An 18871-nucleotide genomic window follows, 5' to 3' on the forward strand; every position below is an offset into this window, starting at 1 on the left:
TGAATGGACGCAGTCAGTCCCCCCTAGGCCAGGCGGACCCAGGGGGGCTGTGGTCTGGGCTTCAGATCCACAGGGACCCCCCGCCTGATGGGGGCGCAGTCCCGGCTGTCACTCCACTTTGGTTTGCTCCACGCGGCCTTTCTCTCCACCAGTCCGCCTCGCTCAGCAGTCCAGCCCGAGGGTCTGTGCAGGGTGCTGGTCCACGAGGGTGAAAGTAAAAGCTGCAAGGCCTCAGATGTGAGGCCAGGAGGTCATGCAGCCGCACTTCAGTGCCTCCTGTTGGTCAGACCTGGACACAGGTCAGCCCGGGTCACGGGCAGGGGCAGAGGGCACCGCCTCTCAAGGGGAGTTGCTGGTGGTCACCTTTGGAAGCATTTTAGGTCAAAGCTAGAAACCGGCTTGGAGGGGTCGTTTTCTGCCAGGGGTCCCAGCAGCACAGGGGCCTAAGCACTTTCCAGGTGACAGACGTGGGCTCCAGCTCCTTACCAGCAGAGTGGCCCTAGCCCATCAGGTAATGCTGTTGGGGCTCATTTCTGTTTCCTGTGAAATATAGGGGTTGAACCCATTGGGGTTAGACTTGCTTCTGTCAGCGGGGAGTTTTTATCTAATGAAATCTGATCCACGTGGGGCTGGTTTTTGGCAGAGCAGAGGTGGGACCCTAACCCCCCTCCCTCCCCCACTCAGTTCAGCATTTCTCTTTAGCTCTTGGCCTTGGGTCATGTTCATCATACCTGCACCATCTCAGTTCAGTTCAGTCTCTCAGTTGTGTCCAACTCTTTGCGACCCCATGAACCGCAACACGCCAGGCCTCCCTGTCCATCACCAACTCCCGGAGTTCACCCAACCCTCTGCACCATTTAGGCACTCTGGTTTCTAAGGGAGAGAGAACCCAGCTGGAACTAGCTGATGCAGAAGAAGCCCTTCCTGGCTCTACCTGCAAAGTCCAGGAGTGGAACTGCTTCAGGTGTAGCTTGACTCAGGCTTAACAGGAGTCATCAGTACCTGCTCGTCTGTCTTAGATACAGAAGAAGGCTGCGGTGGGAACAAACCGCAGTCCCCTCGAACTTCCAGACACAGTGACTGTTAGGAAATGCCCGTCTCCACCCAGGTAGCAAGGACAGGACCCAAGTCTTATTCCTGCTGGGCCTTGCTAGGGCCTTTTGGAAATAAAGACCACCCAGATGAGAGCAAGCAGAGGCTATTTATCCGGAGTTTGTTACGACGAGGGAGTCCCATCACTTGCATTTGACAGAGACTCCAGGGCAGGCAGAGGACTGGGGATTGTGTTGGGTGTGTGACTGCTTAGGCAGGGGGTCTCTGGCTTTTTCCTCTTGGTCCTGAGTTGGAGGGAACACAGGTTCAGAAAGCTGCAGTCAGTGACCCAGTCCTGACCGCTCCTAGCTGATGACTGCAGGTACTGCGGTTTGGGTTCCTGGGCTGGAGGCTACAGAGGTTGTGGGCCAGAGTTCATTTGTCATAGACAATCTGGCCATTGTCCCTTTGATTCGATCTCTCCCACCCAGCATAGAGCCGAGATGTTTTCAGCAGACACCCACGGGATTGGTGGGAGTGTGGGGCCCCTGCCCACCTGTCCCTCTGCCCAAGCCCCACCTGTGCCCGGGGTGGGGGACAGCCTTTGGCTCCTGGTCTGCCTTCAGGAGCTCCTGCCCTTTGGGGACCAGTGACCTCTTCCAAGAGCCTCCCCTCAGGGCCGCCTCCCGTCCTCCCACCCCAACCTTTGGCCTCCACCCGCACCTCTGAGTGTTTCTTTTGACCCCGCAGGACCCCCTGCCGTGGTCCGTGTGCCCGCTGAATGGCAACCGCACGGGCTACATCGAGGAGTGTGAGAAGGCCTCGTCCACGCAGTACTTCTGGTACCGGAAGACCCTCAACATCTCGCCATCCATCCAGGAGAGCGGGGCGGTGCAGTGGGAGCCGGCGCTGTGCCTCATCCTGGCCTGGCTGGTGGTGTACCTGTGCATCCTGCGGGGCACCGAGTCCACCGGCAGGGTAGGACTTGGGGGGTTAGTGCCCCGGGCAGCGGCGAGGCCGCCTCCGCAGCCGGCACTGGGGAGGAGGGGCGGACGGCGATGCTGGCTCGTGTCTAGCCACTGGAGACGGCCAGCAGTCCTGGAAGTCACAGCCCTGAATCTCGAAATGAGGGCCTCCCCCGTTCCCGGAAAGATGAGCATGTCTGTCCCAGTCCCCCGCCCGAACCACCCAGGGGAGCCAGGCAGCTCGACCTAGTTTTCCTCTCTCTGAAAACTTGTCACGTCGACGTCGTCCCCAACACACACTGCACTCAGCCTCAGCCGCACCGCCGGGAGAGCTCCTAGAACTTGGGTCCGACCCTCAGAGCTTCCGAGACGGTCCGTGTGGGGTTCCCCTGGGCACTGGGACTTTCAAAGCTCTCCAGCTGACCCGAGTGAGCAGCTGAGTCTCAGAACCTTTGGTCCAAGCTGCTTTCCGTGACCTAGAGAGCTGTTGGGCCTGATTAGAAACCTCATCTCTTTGGTGTGTCCCTAAGTTTGTGGTCCTGCCAGAGCGAGGACGTTTCTTTGATCCACTCCGTATAGAACGTTTTCCTGGAGGGGTTCCCTCACCTCCCGTCTCTCTCCAGCTGCAGCAGATGCTCTGGACGCGCGTGTGCCCCCCTCACGCTCAGTCACGCCTCGCAGTCCATCCGTTGTGGGTGGGACATGCCCGTTGTTTCAGTCTTCAGTCCTTCCCAATAGATCTCGCTGTCCACTCACCTGAGGCTTTCAGAGGTGAAGTCCTGCCCAAGGGCGCCGAGTAGAGAGGGCAGAGCCAGGCAGACCCTGCTTTGCCCCAGAAACTCCCCATCATTTTTGATCGAACACCTCCTGCTGGCCCACACTTTTCAGGACTCAATCAAGCCCAGCTTTTCCCTTCTGAAGGCCATACGAGTCCACCTGGCCCCTTGCTCCTGGCCAGCCCGGTCACCTTCTCCAGCCCGCCTTGTGTCTCTAACACTGGCTGGTCTGTTTATGCTGTTAGTCCTAGCGTGGCGCCGTCCTCGCTGTAGCCTGTGGCATCTTTTGATGCGGTGTGCGCGCCTCTCTCCGGCTGTGGCATGTAGTCTCAGGAGGTGTGGTGTGCTGGTTTACTTGCCCCACAGCACATGGGATCCTAGTTCTCTAACCAGGGATCAGACCCCTGTCCCCTGCACCAGAAGGCGGGTCCGAGACCACCGGACCACCAGGGTAGTCCCCCCACTGTGTGTTTCTTGAGGCATCGAGACCAGAGCTACCCACAGTATTTTAGGTGTCCAGTGACACCCCAGTACCGTGTCTAGTAGGTTATCTTCTTTCGGTTTCCGGGGCCCCGTGATGGCCAGCATCTTAGTCCCAATAACCCCCATCTCACCATCAAAAAGCTGAGATTCTACAGCAACTCACTCTGTCCCATCTTGAAGTTTGGAGGATATTTTATGCTCAGAAAAAAGGTTTCACCAATGGCCTCTGCCAAATTATCATGAACATGATCCAGAAGATCCAAGGGCAGTATCTGCAAATGTGGAGATTCAGTGTTCAGTTCAGTTCAGTCGCTCAGTCATGTCCGACTTTGCGACCCCATGAACCGCAGCTTGCCAGGCCTCCCTGTCCATCACCAGCTCCTGGAGTCCAGCCAAACCCATGTCCATCAAGTCGGTGATGCCATCCAACCATCTCATCCTCTGTTGTCCCCTTCTCCTCCTGCCTTCAATCTTTCCTAGCATCAGGGTCTTTTCAAATGAGTCAGCTCTTTGCATCTGGTGGCCAAAATATTGGAGTTTCAGCGATGAGGCCATCCCTTTTCCAGATCACTGAGAAACTTGCTAAATGAGGACACGTCATGACAGGAAGACTGACTATTTCCTCGGCTTAAGCTACGCCCCCCTCCATGACAAAAGTGCCCAACAGTTGTTAGTTTATGGTGTACAGCAAAGCGATTCAGTTGTGGGTATTCTTTTCATATTCTTTTCCTTTATGGTTTATTACAGGATATTTAGTGCATCCTGCGCTAGACAATAGTGAAAGGTTGTTGTTGAATCACCGAATACACCGGGATTCTTGGCCCCCGGAGGAGAAGAATTCAATCAGGGGCCAGAGACAAGGCTTGATCGCTCAGAGCTTTTGTGTAATAAAGTTTTATTAAAGTATAAAGGAGATAGAGAAAGCTTCTGACATAGGCATCAGAAGAGGGTAGAAAGAGTACCCCCTTGCTAGTGTTAACAATGAAGTTATATAATCCAAAGAATATCTGGAGGTTGTAAAGACCTCACCAGACCTACTCCCATAATTTACATTTTAAGATAACAGTGTCCTCAGGCAAGATACATCCTTGAAAAGACCAGGTCTACTCCCATAATTAACATTTTAAGATAACAGAAGGTTGAATCCAAAGACTGTCCTTAGGCAGGATACATTATTGTTATATAATCCTAAGGAATGTGGAGAAAGAAAATAGTTTGTCCTTTCTTCCTCCTTGAGAATTCCAGAGCCCTCTCTCCTTGGGGACCCCTAGACTCCCTATCAACCTGCCTAGGAAATGACTCTCTCAATGGGACCTTGCTGTTTATCCATTATATGTATATATGTTTTATAGTTTGCATCGGCTAATCCCAGACTCCAGTCCAAGCCCCCCACCCCCTTTTCCTTAGCAACCACAAATCTGTTCTCTGTTTTGTAGCTACGTTCATTTCTGTCATATTTTGGATTCCACGTGTAAGTGATATCATATGGTACTTGTCATTCTGACTGACTTCAGTTAGTACAACTTGTGGGCCCATCTGTGTCACTGCAGATGGCATGATTTCATTCTCTTTATGGCTGAGTCGGAGAAGGCAGTGGCACCCCACTCCAGTCCTCTTGCCTGGAAAATCCCATGGACGGAGGAGCCCGGTAGGCTGCAGTCCATAGGGTCGCTGAGAGTCTGACACGACTTCACTTTCCCTTTTCACTTTCATGCATTGGAGAAGGAAATGGCAACCCAGTCCAGTGTTCTTGCCTGGAGAATCCCAGGGATGGTGGAGCCTGAAGTGACTTGGCAGCAGTAGCAGCAGCATGGCTGAGTAATAGTCCATTGCTTACATATATCACATCTTCTTTATTCATCTGTTGACGGACATTCAGGCTGTCCCCATGTCTTGTCTGTCATGAATAGCGCTGCTGTGAACGTAAGGGTGCATGTATCTTTTTTACTTTTAGTTTTGCCTGAGTATATGCCCAGGAGTGGGACTGCTGGGTCATACGGCAACTCTAGTTTTCGGAGGCTTTCTCTAGTGGCTGTGCCATCTTACATTCCCACCAACAGTGTGGGAGGGCTCCCTTTTCTGCACACACTCTCCAGCATTTGCTATTTGTAGACTTTTTTTTAATGACGGCCACTCTGACCGGTGTGAGGCGATGCCTCATTGTAGTTTTGATTTGTCTAGTGACTAGCGACGTTGAACATCTTTTCATGTGCCCATTGTCCATCTGAGTGTCTTTGGGGAAATGTCTCTTTAGGGCTTCTGCCCATCTTTGGATTGGGTTGTGTTTTTTTTTTGTTTTTTGTTGTAGCTGTTACTGAGTCATAGGAGCTCCAACAGCTCTATTTATGGGGGTGAATTTTGTTAAACCCTGGGTGCTGTATGTTGGCTTTCTTTGTTGGACTCTGCTTTCTTCCCCTCCCAGGTTTGTTTTCAGATTATTCACAAACGGTTTTTCCAAGTAGTTTAGCCTGGATCACACATCCAGCAATCCTTCTAGCTTCTCTGACTGGGGAGAGGTGAGCCAGCCTGGTCTCGACTGAAGAGAGCTCTCCAGGAAACGTGCCGACCTGAGGGGGACCAAGGTCACCAAACCTTGCTGACCTTGGGGGTGACCAAGGCCTGGCTCCGTGTGTCCCCCGAGTGCCCCTGGTTACAGACAGTGGTCACCCCTTCCCTGTTGTCTCTTGATTTCCTTCAGCTCACTGGCCAGATGCCCTCTCTTTCCACTTTCCCGTTCCCATCTTGAACCTGGTTTATCTTCGTGTAATCTCATGTGGCTGTATTACACATCTCAAGTTACAATATCCTCACTTAAGAAGCAATCATAGAAGACACACCTGACTTTTGCCTGCTGTCCCCAGGGTGACAGGGCAGAGCACCACTCAGGTGTCCTTGGAAATTCTTGGGAAGATAGTGCCACACCTCAGTGGGAGTGGAGGGCCGGGTGCAGCTGGACTTGAGTCACCAGCTCTGGTTCTCACAGGGGGACCCAAACATGACGGGAACTGCTTTTACTTAAAAAAAAAAAAAAAAAAAAAAAACAAGAAAGAAAAGAAACAAACCCAAAACAATCCCCTCCCGCAGCCACAGAAGATAACCACGCAGACAAAAAAATGTGCACAGTGTTGGAAAAGGGGCTCTGCTGCACATACAAGTTGATCTGCAGAAAAACTAATTCCAGCCCCGTGTGGGCATCCGTGCACTCGAAGGCCTCTATTGTAAGACTTTGTGGAAACACTGTGCAGTGTGGAAAAGCTACCATGAAAGTCGAAGATAAAACATCAGTGAACCCATGACATACGTCAGCAGGGAAAGAACTGGTTGACAAAAAACATCCCACTGATATGCGCCTTTAAAGCCCAGGGAAGGCCTCTCTCACCTTCTGAGGTGGCCCACACTCTATGTGGGGTGTGCTTCCCTCTGAATACATCTACTTTGTACCTTAAAGAAAAAGCCCGTGGAAGTGAGGCCTTTCATGAAAACCATTGCATTGCTATTGTATTTTTCACAGGAACACCAGATGACACTGCTTTTCCTTTATACACTCATGGCCAAGCTTGTCTCGGGCCCCAGTCCTGGGGGTGCCTGACCTTCCTCCAAGCTCCTGGGTTTTTTTGCCTTTCAGAGATGATATAAATCCTGTGTGACTGCTTCCTGCTCTGCCTGGGCCATGAGGAAGCTCAAATCAGTCTGGCTCAGAATCTGGGTAGCACCTCACCTCTTCTGTGAGCCGCCTTTTCCTCGGGGCGCATCTTCCTGGATTGCCCACATTTTCTTTTTACATGGATATCTCATGATGTATTCCTGTGGGCAGCCTCGAGTCCTTTCTGGAATAAGGTTGAGTTGCAGGGAGGCTGGAGGACAGAGCTTTCCAGGACCTGTTCCTCTTCTCCACTGAACAGGAGATTTCCTGGGGGTCACACGCATGGGCATCCATGTCCACCACCCAGTTCCCCAAACTCAGAACCCGTGTCTGACCAAGAACCACAATACCTTCCCAGCTGTCGGTCACCCAAACAGCCAAGATGGTGCTGTGGTGTTCCGTGGGGATGGCGGGTCTGCCTTCCTTGGGCCTAAGGGCCCTGTGGTCCCCGCTTCTTCAGGGAGCTGACTCTGCGCTCTGGGGCCCACAGGTGGTGTACTTCACTGCATTGCTGCCCTACTGTGTGCTCATCATCTACCTGGTCAGGGGCCTCACGCTCCATGGAGCCACCAATGGCCTGGCATACATGTTCACTCCCAAGGTATGGGCTGGAGGGGAGGGGCCCCAAGGGTACCCCCATTCATTCCCCCACCTTCCAGGATGGGTGGAAGGGGGAGACCAAGCGGGAGTGGAGCAGTCGTGAGCCCGCCAGGCAGTGAGGGTCGTGGCTTCCCTGTCCTCAGCCAGGGAGCCCCCATGCCTGTGAATGCTACGGCGTGACCCTGTGGTCCACCTTCATGCTCATCCTCCCTGCCCCCAACCTCTGCTGCCCCAGTCTCACCCCAAACCCTCCACTCCAGCTGCGGACCAAGTTGTTCACCAGGAGCATCCCTGCAGTCAGCTCACCCTCCTGCTCGCACTTCTAGGCACCCCTTTCCCTATAGGGGTGAACCCACACACGGCAGGGCCCCCCATGATCCTGTCCAGAGAGCCCCTGTTGCCTTTGGGACGGGATAGTCATTTAGCAAGTCTGGTCCCTGGAAACAGTGACTGGAGCAGCATTGCCCCTAACGTCAGTGCCGGGGCACAAGTCAGCCTTGGGCACCAGCACCTCCATTTCTGGAGGCCGAGACCCATGCAGTGCGTGGGTCATGGATCAGGGGCTCAATTCCTTTGAGAACTATTTTATCTGACACCATCTCCTCTGGGTAAGAGGCAGTGGGGGCTGTGACATGAGGATGTGTTTTATCCGCTGAGAACCTGGCCCTGCCAGGTTCGAGCCTCAGGCCTGCCCTGGCTGGCTGTGTGCCGCAGGCCAGTTCCTTCCCCTCTCTGGGCCCCCGCCCCCTGCTGGTCTGAGAGCCTGGGGTTCCCACCTGGGGTTCACCCATGCTGTCCCCACTGGCTTTCCCCCCCCAACCGCTCCCCACAGATGGAGCAGTTGGCCAACCCCAAGGCCTGGATCAACGCAGCCACCCAGATCTTCTTCTCACTCGGCCTGGGGTTCGGCAGCCTCATCGCCTTTGCCAGCTACAACGAGCCCTCCAACAACTGCCAGAAGCACGCCATCATCGTGTCCATCATCAACAGCTCCACCTCCATCTTTGCCAGCATTGTCACCTTCTCCATCTATGGCTTCAAGGCCACCTTCAACTACGAGAGCTGCTTGAACAAGTAAGCCTGGGCCACCTGGTGGGCCCCAGACCTCAAGGGGGGCAGTGAGCCTGCACGGGCCTGAGCTGAAGGGCCTCTGAGAAGAGGCAGAGCCCAGAAATCAAGGGGTATTTTGATACCCCTTGGGGCAAAGGGCACTGTCTTTGCCACCCTCGATCCAGGGTTCAAATCAGAACCATTGGCGTCTGCCTGAGGGGATGAGGGCAGTTTTGTGTATTCAGAGCACTTAGCACCAAAGGGCATTCAACACATGGGAAACCAGCTTCTTCTGCCCCATCTCCCCCGCCTCAGAGGTAACCAAGAGCTCCCCAGCTGAGCCGTGGAGCCTGCAGAATCTTTCTGGTGCCCCCTTACCCAAAACAAGAAACATCATCCAGAAGCTATGCTGGCCAGTACAGCAGTCCCTAGCCACAAGGGCTATTTACAAATTTAAGTGTAAATTGGTTTAACACTAGCTAAAATTTTGTTTTGTTGTTGTTGTTCAGTGGGTAAGTCGTATCTGACTTTGCCACCCCATGGACTGCAGCACACCAGGCTTCCCTGTCGTCCACTGTCTCCCAGAGTTTGCTCAAACTCATGTCCATTGAGTCAGTGATGCCATCCAACCATCTCATCCTCTGTCACCCCCTTTTCCTGCCTTCAATCTTGCCCAACATCAGGGTCTTTTCCAGTGAGTCAGCTCTTCGCATCAGGTGGCCAGAGTATTGGAGCTTCAGCATCAGTCCTTCCAATGAATATTCAGGGTCCGATGTCCTTTTAGGATTGACTGGTTTAATCTTTTGCTGTCCAGGGCACTCTCAAGAACCTTCTCCAGCACCACAGTTCAAAAGCATCCATTCTTGATTTAAGATTGGTCTCCATCTCGGCGTAAGGTAGTTGAAATCAGCCTCTCAGCGGCTCTAGCCTCATTCGAGTACTCAGTGGCCACGTGTGGCGAGTGGGTACGAGATTGGAGAGCACTCAAGTAGAACTTGCCCATCACCGCTGGAGGTTCTCTGACAATGCTGATCCTGAGGTTAAAATAGCCCACCCAGCCATGTGGGTTTGGTTCCTTTGGTCATCACCGTTTCTATCTGAGGCTCCTTCAAAGTCATTTACAATCACCCTGTCCTCTAAAAGCTCACCAATCAACACATTCCATAGGTGGGAGAGGGTTTGGTGACAGCCACCTTTGTAACCAACTGCTGTGCTTGCAGGGTGATTCTGCTGCTGACCAACTCTTTCGACCTTGAAGATGGCTTTTTGACAGCCAACAACCTGGAGCAAGTGAAAGATTACCTGGCATCTGCGTACCCCAGCAAGTACAGCGAGGTGTTCCCACAGATTAAAAACTGCAGCTTGGAAACGGAGCTGGAGACGGTAAGCTGCTGGCAAAATCGTGACTTGCTTCACCCACACTCTTCACAGAGGCCTTTGACCCTGCCCATGAGAAAGAGCGACTTGAGGGGTACACACACCCTGTGAAAATCAGGGAAAACTCTGAATTGTCTTCCCTGCGCCTCTTAGAGGACAGGCCCACCTGCCCACCATTCTCCCAGGTGCTGCACGGGCATCCCAGTCACCACACAGCTCCTTTGGGAACCCTGTGTCCTTTGCTTCTTTAACTTGGCTCTTTTCAAAATTTAAAAATAGAAGAAAGGATGAAGAGTACTTAAACAAACACCCACCTGTCCACCTCTCAGAATGAAAAATTTAAACATTTTGTCAATTTGGGGCTCAGATTTTCTTTTTTATGTAAAAGGAAAGAACATTTTAGGGACAAAGGTAGAATTCTCTTTGTTACTCTCCCGAAAAATCTATCCTACTCCCAGAGCCCAGAACCTTCGTTCTGACGACTTTATTTCCCATATATATCATGGGTAATGTCGTTTTTCTTGGCAGTTTTTAAGTGGAAATAAGTGGTCCTAAGAGAGACCTTTCTCATTCAGCATTTTATTTGAGATTGCTCTGTGGGGATACACATGGACTCCCATCCATTCACTGTAAGAGTGACACTTGGTTCTATCATACATACCCCACACTTGATTGAACCTGAGCCACCGGCACTGGAAGCCTGGAGTCCCCAGCTGGACCCCAGAGAATGCTCTGTGACCTTCCCTACTGATAAATATTAGGGCTTTTCAGAAAACTTCTGCTACAAAAATCGCTCTTGAATACATTTTACAGAATTAAATTGCTATGCTGGGACCTCTATTTTTAAAAATGTTAAAAAAAAAATTGAACTCTGCTTGATTTAAAATCTGTTATTTTCTTATAAACATCACAGTGATTCAGTTACACATAAATTTTTCTTCATATACTTTTGCATTAAGGGTTAGTATAGATTATTGAATACAGTTCCTTGTGCTATAAGTATTACCTTGTTTATCCAATATATCAATAGATTGTGTGTGTGTGTGTGTGTGTGTGTGTAAGTTTTCATCTCCAGGTCTAACTCCCAATTCAACCTTCCTTAGCACCACCCTCCATGCAATCACAAGAATCTTCTCAATGTTTGTGGCTTTCTTCTTTCATAGAAAAGTTCCTTTTAGTCATATTATTTTGTAACTTATTATTAATATAATTTTATTTTATGAGTACAGTTGATTCATGCTATTGTGTTTGTTTTGGGTATCCATCAACTTCAAACAGTTATACATAAAAGTATATCTATTATTTTTCAGATTCTTTTCCCATATAGGTTATTAAAGACTGTAGAGTACAATTTCCTGTGTTATAGAGTAGGTATAATTGATACCTCTTTTATATATATATTAGTGTGTATATATTAATTCCAACCTAAATATTTATACTTCCCCGACCTGGCTTTTCCCCTGTGGTAACCATAAGTTTCTTTGTGAATCTATGAGTTTGTTGCTATTTTGTAAACAACTACATTGGTATCCATTTTTATTTATTTATTTATTTCAATTTATTCATTTTAATTGGAGGCTAATTACTTTACAATATTGTAGTGGTTTTGCCATACACTGACATGAATCAGCCTCGGGTGTACACGTGTTCCCCATCCTGAACTCCCCTCCTTCCTCCCTCCCCATCCCATTCCTCTGGGTCATCCCAGTGCACCAGCCCTGAGCACCCTGTCTCATGCATCGAACCTGGACTGGCAATCTGTTTCACATATGATAACATACATGTTTCAATGCCATTCTCGATATCAGCCCGCCCTCACCCTCTCCCACAGAGTCCAAACGACCGTTCTATACATGTGTGTCTCTTTTGCTGTCTCACATATATGGTTATCATTACTATCTTTCTGAATTCCATATATATGCATTGGCTATGGTTTTTCCTGTGGTCATGTATGGATGTGAGAGTTGGTCTGTGAAGAAGGCTGAGCGCTGAAGAATTGATGCTTTTGAACTGTGGTGTTGGAGAAGACTCTTGAGAGTCCCTTGGACTGCAAGGAGATTCAACCAGTCCATTCTGAAGGAGATCAGCCCTGGGTTTCTTTGGAAGGAATGATGCTAAAGCTGAAACTCCAGTACTTTGGCCACCTCATGCGAAGAGTTGACTCATTGGAAAAGACTCTGATGCTGGGAGGGATTGGGTGTAGGAGGAGAAGGGGACGACAGAGGATGAGATGGCTGGATGGCATCACTGACTCGATGGACATGAGTCTGAGTGAACTCCAGGAGTTGGTGATGGACAGGGAGGCCTGGCGTGCTGGGATTCATGGGCTCGCAAGGAGTTGGACACGACTGAGTGACTTAACTGAACTGATACTGTACTGATGTTTTTCTTTCTGGCTTACTTCACTCTGTATAATAGGCTCCAGTTTCATCCACTTCATTAGAACTGATTCAAATGTATCCTTTTTAATGGCTGAGTAATACTCCATTGTGTATATGTACCATAGCTTTCTTATCCATTCATCTGCTGATGGACATCTAGGTTGCTTCCATGTCCTGGCTATTATAAACAGTGCTGTGATGAACATTGGGGTACATGTGTCTCTTTCAATTCTGGTTTCCTCAGTGTGTATGCCCAGCAGTGGGATTGCTGGGTCATAAGGCAGTTCTATTTCCAGTTTTTTTTTTAAGGAATCTCCACACTGTTCTCCATAGTGGCTGTACTAGTTTGCATTCCCACCAACTGTGTAAGAGGGCCCTTTTCTCCATACCCTCTCCAGCATTTACTGTTTGTAGACTTTTTGATAGTAGCCATTCTGACTGGAATGAAATGGTACCTCGTTGTGGTTTTGATTTGCATTTCTCTGATAATGAGTGATGTTGAGCATCTTTTCATGTGTTTGTTAGCCATCTGTATGTCTTCTTTGGAGAAATGTCTATTTAGTTCTTCGGCCCATTATTTGATTGGGTTGTTTATTTTTCTGGAATTGAGCTGCAGGAGTTTCTTGTATATTTTTGAGATTAATTCTTTGTCAGTTGCTTCATTTGCTATTATTTTCTCCCATTCTGAAGGCTATCTTTTCACCTTGCTTACAGTTTCCTTTGTTATGCAAAAGCTTTTAATTTTAATTAGGTCCCTTTTGTTTATTTTTGCTTCTATTTCCATTACTCTGAGAGGTGGGTCATAGAGGATCCTACTGTGATTTATGTTGGAGAGTGTTTTGCCTATGTTTTCCTCTAGGAGTTTTATAGTTTCTGGTCTTATGTTTACATCTTTAATCCATTTTGAATTTATTTTTGTGTATGGTGTTAGAAAGTGTTCTAGTTTCATTCTTTTACAAGTGGTTGACCAGTTTTCCCAGCACCACTTGTTAAAGAGATTGTCTTTAATCCATTGTATATTCTTGCCTCCTTTGTCAAAGATAAGGTGTCCATAGGTGTGTGGATTTATCTCTGGGCTTTCTATTTTGTTCCATTGATCTATATTTATGTCTTTGTGCCAGTACCATACTGTCTTGATGACTGTAGCTTTGTAGTATAGCCTGAAGTCAGGCAGGTTGATTCCTCCAGTTCCATTCTTCTTTCTCCAGATTGCTTTGGCTATTCGAGGTTTTTTGTATTTCCATAAAAATTGTGAAGTTATTTCTTCTAGCTCTGTGAAAAATACTATTGGTAGCTTGATAGGGATTGCATTAAATCTATAGATTGCTTTGGGTAGTATACTCATTTTTACTATATTGATTCACCCGATCCATGAACATGGTATGTTTCTCTATCTATTAGTGTCCTCTTTGATTTCTTTCACCAGTGTTTTATAGTTTTCTATATATAGGTCTTTAGTTTCCTTCAGTTCAGTTCACTCCCTCAGTCATGTCCGCCTCTTTGCGACCCCTTGAATCGCAGCACACCAGGCCTCCCTGTCCATCACCAACTCCCGGAGTTCACTCAGACTCACGTCCATCAAGTCAGTTATGCCATCCAGCCATCTCATCCTCTGTTGCCCTCTTCTCTTCCAGCCCCCAATCTCTCCCAGCATGAGAATCTTTTCCAGTGAGGCAACTCTTCGCATGAAGTGGCCAAAGAACTGGAGTTTGAGCTTTGGCAACAGTCCTTCCAAAGAAATCCCAGGGCTGATCCCCTTCAGAATGGACTGGTTGGATCTCCTTGCAGTCCAAGGGACTCTCAAGAGTCTTCTCCAACACCACAGTTCAAAAGCATCAATTTTTTGGCACTCAGCTTTCTTCACAGTCCAACTCTCACATCTATACATGACCACTGGAAAAACCATAGCCTTGACTAGACGGACCTTTGTTGGCAAAGTAGTGTCTCTTCTTTTCAATATGCTATCTAGGTTGGTCATAACTTTCCTTCCAAGGAGTAAGCGTCTTTTAATTTCATGGCTGCAGTCACCATCTGCAGTGATTTTGGAGCCCAAAAAGATAAAGTCTGACACTGTTTCCACTGGTTCCCCATCTATTTCCCATGAAGTGATGGGACCAGATGCCATGATCTTTGTTTTCTGAATGTTGAGCTTTAAGCCAACTTTTTCACTCTCCACTTTCACTTTCATCAAGAGGCTTTTGAGTTCCTCTTCACTTTCTGCATAAGGGTGGTGTCATCTGCATATCTGAGGTTATTGATATTTCTCCCGGCACTCTTGATTCCAGCTTGTGCTTCTTCCAGCCCAGCGTTTCTCATGATGTACTCTGCATATAAGTTAAATAAGCAGGGTGACAATATACAGCCTTGACGAACTCCTTTTCCTATTTGGAACCAGTCTGTTGTTCCATGTCCAGTTCTAACTGTTGCTTCCTGACCTGCATACAGATTTCTCAAGAGGCAGGTCAGATGGTCTGGTATTCCCATCTCTTTCAGAATTTTCCAGAGTTTATTGTGATCCACACAGTCAAAGGCTTTGGCATAGTCAATAAAGCAGAAATAGATGTTTTTCTGGAACACTCTTGCTTTTTCCATGATCCAGGAGATGTTGGCAATTTGATCTCTAGTTCCTCTGCCTTTTCTGAAACCACCTTGAACATCTGGAAGTTCACAGTTCATGTATTGCTGAAGTCTGGCTTGGAGGATTTTGAGCATTACTTTACTAGCATGTGAGATGAGTGCAATTGTGCAGTAGTTTGAGCATTCTTTGGCATTGCCTTTCTTTGGGATTGGAATGAAAACTGACCGTCTCCAGTCCTGTGGCCACTGTTGAGTTTTCCAAATTTGCTGGCATACTGAGTGCAGCACTTTCACATCATCATCTTTCAGGATTTGAAATAGCTCAACTGGAATTCCATCACCTCCACTAGCTTTGTTCGTAGTGATGCTTTCTAAGGCCCACTTGACTTCACATTCCAGGATGTCTGGCTCTAGGTGAGTGATCACACCATCGTGATTATCTTGGTTGTGAAGATCTTTTTTGTCTAGTTCTTCTGTGTATTCCTGCCACCTCTTCCTAATATCTTTTGCTTCTGTTAGGTCCATACCATTTCTGTCCTTTATCGAGCTCATCTTTGCATGAAATGTTCCTTTGGTATCTCTGATTTTCTTGAAGAGATCCCTAGTCTTTCCCATTCTGTTGTTTTCCTCTATTTCTTTGCATTGATCGCTGAAGAAGGCTTTCTTATCTCTTCTTGCTATTCTTTGGAACTCTACATTCAGATGCTTATATCTTTCCTTTTCTTTTCGCTTCTCTTCTTTTCACAGATATTTGTAAGGCCTCCTCAGACAGCCATTTTGCTACTTTGCATGTCTTTTCCATGGGGATGGTCTTGATCCCTGTCTCCTGTACAATGTCACGAACCTCCCTCCATAGTTCATCAGGCAATCTATCAGATCTATGCCCTTAAATCTATTTCTAACTTCCACTGTATAATCATAAGGGATTTGATTTAGGTCATACCTGAATGGTCTAGTGGTTTTCCCTACTTTCTTTAATTTAAGTCTGAATTTGGCAATAAGGAGTTCATGATCTGAGCCACAGTCAGCTCCTGGTCTTGTTTTTGCTGACTGTGTAGAGCTTGTCCATCCTGGCTGCAAAGAATATAATCAATCTGATTTCAGTGTTGACCATCTGGTGATGTCTTCTCTTGTGTTGTTGGAAGAGAGTGTTTGCTCTGACCAGTGCATTTTCTTGGCAAAACTCTATTGGCCTTTGCCCTGCTTCATTCCGTATTCCAAGGCCAAATTTGCCTGTTACTCCAGGTGCTTCATGACTTCCTACTTTTGCATTCCAGTCCTCTATCATGAAAAGGACATCATTTTTGGGTGTTAGTTCTAAAAGGTCTTGTAGGTCTTCATAGAACCATTCAACTTCAGCTTCTTCAGCGTTACTGGTTGGGGCATAGACTTGGATTACTGTGATACTGAATGGTTTACCTTGGAAACGAACAGAGATCATTCTGTCGTTTTTAAGATTGCATCCAAGTACTGCATTTCGGACTCTTTTGTTGACCATGATGGCTACTCCATTCCTTCTGAGGGATTCACGCCCGCAGTAGTAGATATAATGGTCATCTGAGTTAAATTTGCCCATTCCAGTCCATTTTAGTTCGCTGATTCCTAGAATGTCGACATTCACTCTTGCCATCTCTTGTTTGACCACTTCCAATTTGCCTTGATTCATGGACCTGACATTCCAGGTTCCTATGCAATATTGCTCTTTATAGCATCGGACCTTGCTTCTATCACCAGTCACATCCACAGCTGGGTATTGTTTTTGCTTTGGCTCCATCCCTTCATTCTTTCTGGAGTTATTTCTCCACTGATCTCCAGTAGCATATTGGGCTCCTACTGACCTGGGGAGTTCCTCTTTCAGTATCCTATCATTTTAGTTTCTTTAGGTAGATATATTCCTAAGTATTTTATTCTTTTCATTGCAATGGTGAATGGAATTGTTTCCTTAATTTCTCCTTCTGTTTTCTCATTATTAGTGTATAGGAATGCAAGGGATTTCTGTGTGTTGATTTTATATCCTGCAACTTCACTATATTCATTGATCAGCGCTAGTAATTTTCTGGTGGAGTCTTTAGGGTTCTCTATGTAGAGGATCATGTCATCTGCAAACAGTGAGAGTTTTACTTCTTCTTTTCCAATCTGGATTCCTTTTATTTCATTTTCTGCTTTGATTGCCATGGCCAAAACTTCCAAAACTATGTTGAATAGTAGTGGTGAAAGTGGCCACCCTTGTCTTGTACCTGGCTTTACGGGAAATGCTTTCAGTTTTTCACCATTGAGGATAATGTTTGCTGTGGGTTTGTCATATATAGCTTTTATTATGTTGAGGTATGTTCCTTCTATTCCTGCTTTCTGGAGAGTTTTTATCATAAATGGATGTTGAATTCTGTCAAAGGCTTTGTCTGCATCTATTGAGATAATCATATGGCTTTTATTTTTCAATTTGTTAACGTGGTGTATTACATTGATTGATTTGCGGATATTGAAGAATCCTTGCATCCCTCGTTTAAAGCCCACTTGGTCATGGTGTATGATCTTTTTAATGTGTTGTTGGATTCTGATTGCTAGAATTTTGTTAAGGATTTTTGCATCTAAGTTCATCAGTGATATTGGCCTGTAGTTTTCTTTTTTTGTGGCATCTTTGTCAGGTTTTGGTATTAGGGTGATGGTGGCCTCATAGAATGAGTTTGGAAGTTTATCTTCCTCTGCAGTTTTCTGGAAGAGTTTGAGTAGGATAGGTGTTAGCTCTTCTCTAAATTTTTGGTAGAATTCAGCTGTGAAGCCGTCTGGACCTGGGCTTTTGTTTGCTGGAAGATTTCTGATTACAGTTTCAATTTCCGTGCTTGTGATGTGTCTGTTAAGATTTTCTATTTCTTCCTGGTTCAGTTTTGGAAAGTTGTACTTTTCCAAGAATTTGTCCATTTCTTCCACGTTGTCCATTTTATTGGCATATAATTGCCAATTATATGTAGTCTCTGGAAGGAATGATGCTAAAGCTGAAACTCCAGTACTCTGGCTACCTCATGTGAAGAGTAGACTCATTGGAAAAGACTCTGATGCTGGGAGGGTTTGGGGGCAGGGGAAGGGGATGACAGAGGATGAGATGGCTGGATGGCACCACTGACTCGATGGACTTGAGTCTGAGTGAACTCCGGGAGTTGGTGATGGACAGGGAGGCCTGGCGTGCTGCGATTCATGGGGTCGCAAAGAGACGGACATGACTGAGCAACTGAACTGAACTGAAGTCTCTTATGATCCTTTGTATTTCTGTGTTGTCGTGATCTCTCCATTTTCATTTCTACTTTTGTTGATTTGATTTTTCTCTCGTTGTTTCTTGATGAGTCTGGCTAATGGTTTGTCAATTTTATTTATCCTTTCAAAGAACCAGCTTTTAGCTTTGTTGATTTTTGCTATGGTCTCTTTTGTTTGTTTTGCATTTATTTCTGCCGTAATTTTTAAAATTTCTTTCCTTTTACTAACCCTGGGGTTCTTCATTTCTTCCTTTCTAGTTGCTTTAGGTGTAGAGTTAGGTTATTTATGACTTTTTTCTTGTTTCTTGAGGTATGCCTGTATTGCTATGAACTTTCCCCTTAGCACTGCTTTTACAGTGTCCCACAGGTGTTAGGTTGTTGTGTTTTCATTTTCATTCATTTCTATGCATATTTTGATTTCTTCTGTGATTTGTTGGTTATTCAGCAGCATGTTGTTCAGCCTCCATATGTTCGCATTTTTAATAGTTTTTCTCCTGTAATTGAGATCTAATCTTACTGCATTGTGGTCAGAAAAGATGCTTGGAATGATTTCAATTTTTTTGAATTTACCAAGGCTAGATTTATGCCCCAGGATGTGATCTATCCTGGAGAAGGTTCCGTGTGCCCTTGAGAAAAAGGTGAAATTCATTGTTTTGGGGTGAAATGTCCTATAGATATCAATTAGGTCTAACTGGTCTATTGTATCATTTAAAGTTTGTGTTTCCTTGTTAATTTTCTG

The 18871-nt window shown here is 46.9% G+C and overlaps 1 protein-coding gene across 6 annotated transcripts in view; it reads left to right on the forward strand.

Annotated features, from left to right (window-relative positions):
* The window catches only part of SLC6A20 (solute carrier family 6 member 20), a 58991-nt gene that overhangs the window by 15882 nt on the left and 24238 nt on the right, over nucleotides 1–18871 (forward strand). For all 6 annotated transcript variants that reach the window (XR_009492284.1, NM_001435160.1, XM_059879742.1 and 3 more), the window contains 4 exons: nucleotides 1783–2010; nucleotides 7390–7500; nucleotides 8332–8573; nucleotides 9770–9932. Coding sequence is in view for 5 of the 6 variants with exons in the window: in NM_001435160.1 (NP_001422089.1) it covers nucleotides 1783–2010; nucleotides 7390–7500; nucleotides 8332–8573; nucleotides 9770–9932 (744 nt within the window). In the remaining variant the exon portion in view is untranslated. The remainder of the gene's footprint in view (nucleotides 1–1782; nucleotides 2011–7389; nucleotides 7501–8331; nucleotides 8574–9769; nucleotides 9933–18871) is intronic.

The sequence above is a fragment of the Bos taurus genome, chromosome 22, assembly GCF_002263795.3.
Source record: "Bos taurus isolate L1 Dominette 01449 registration number 42190680 breed Hereford chromosome 22, ARS-UCD2.0, whole genome shotgun sequence".
NCBI classification, from domain to species: domain Eukaryota; kingdom Metazoa; phylum Chordata; class Mammalia; order Artiodactyla; family Bovidae; genus Bos; species Bos taurus.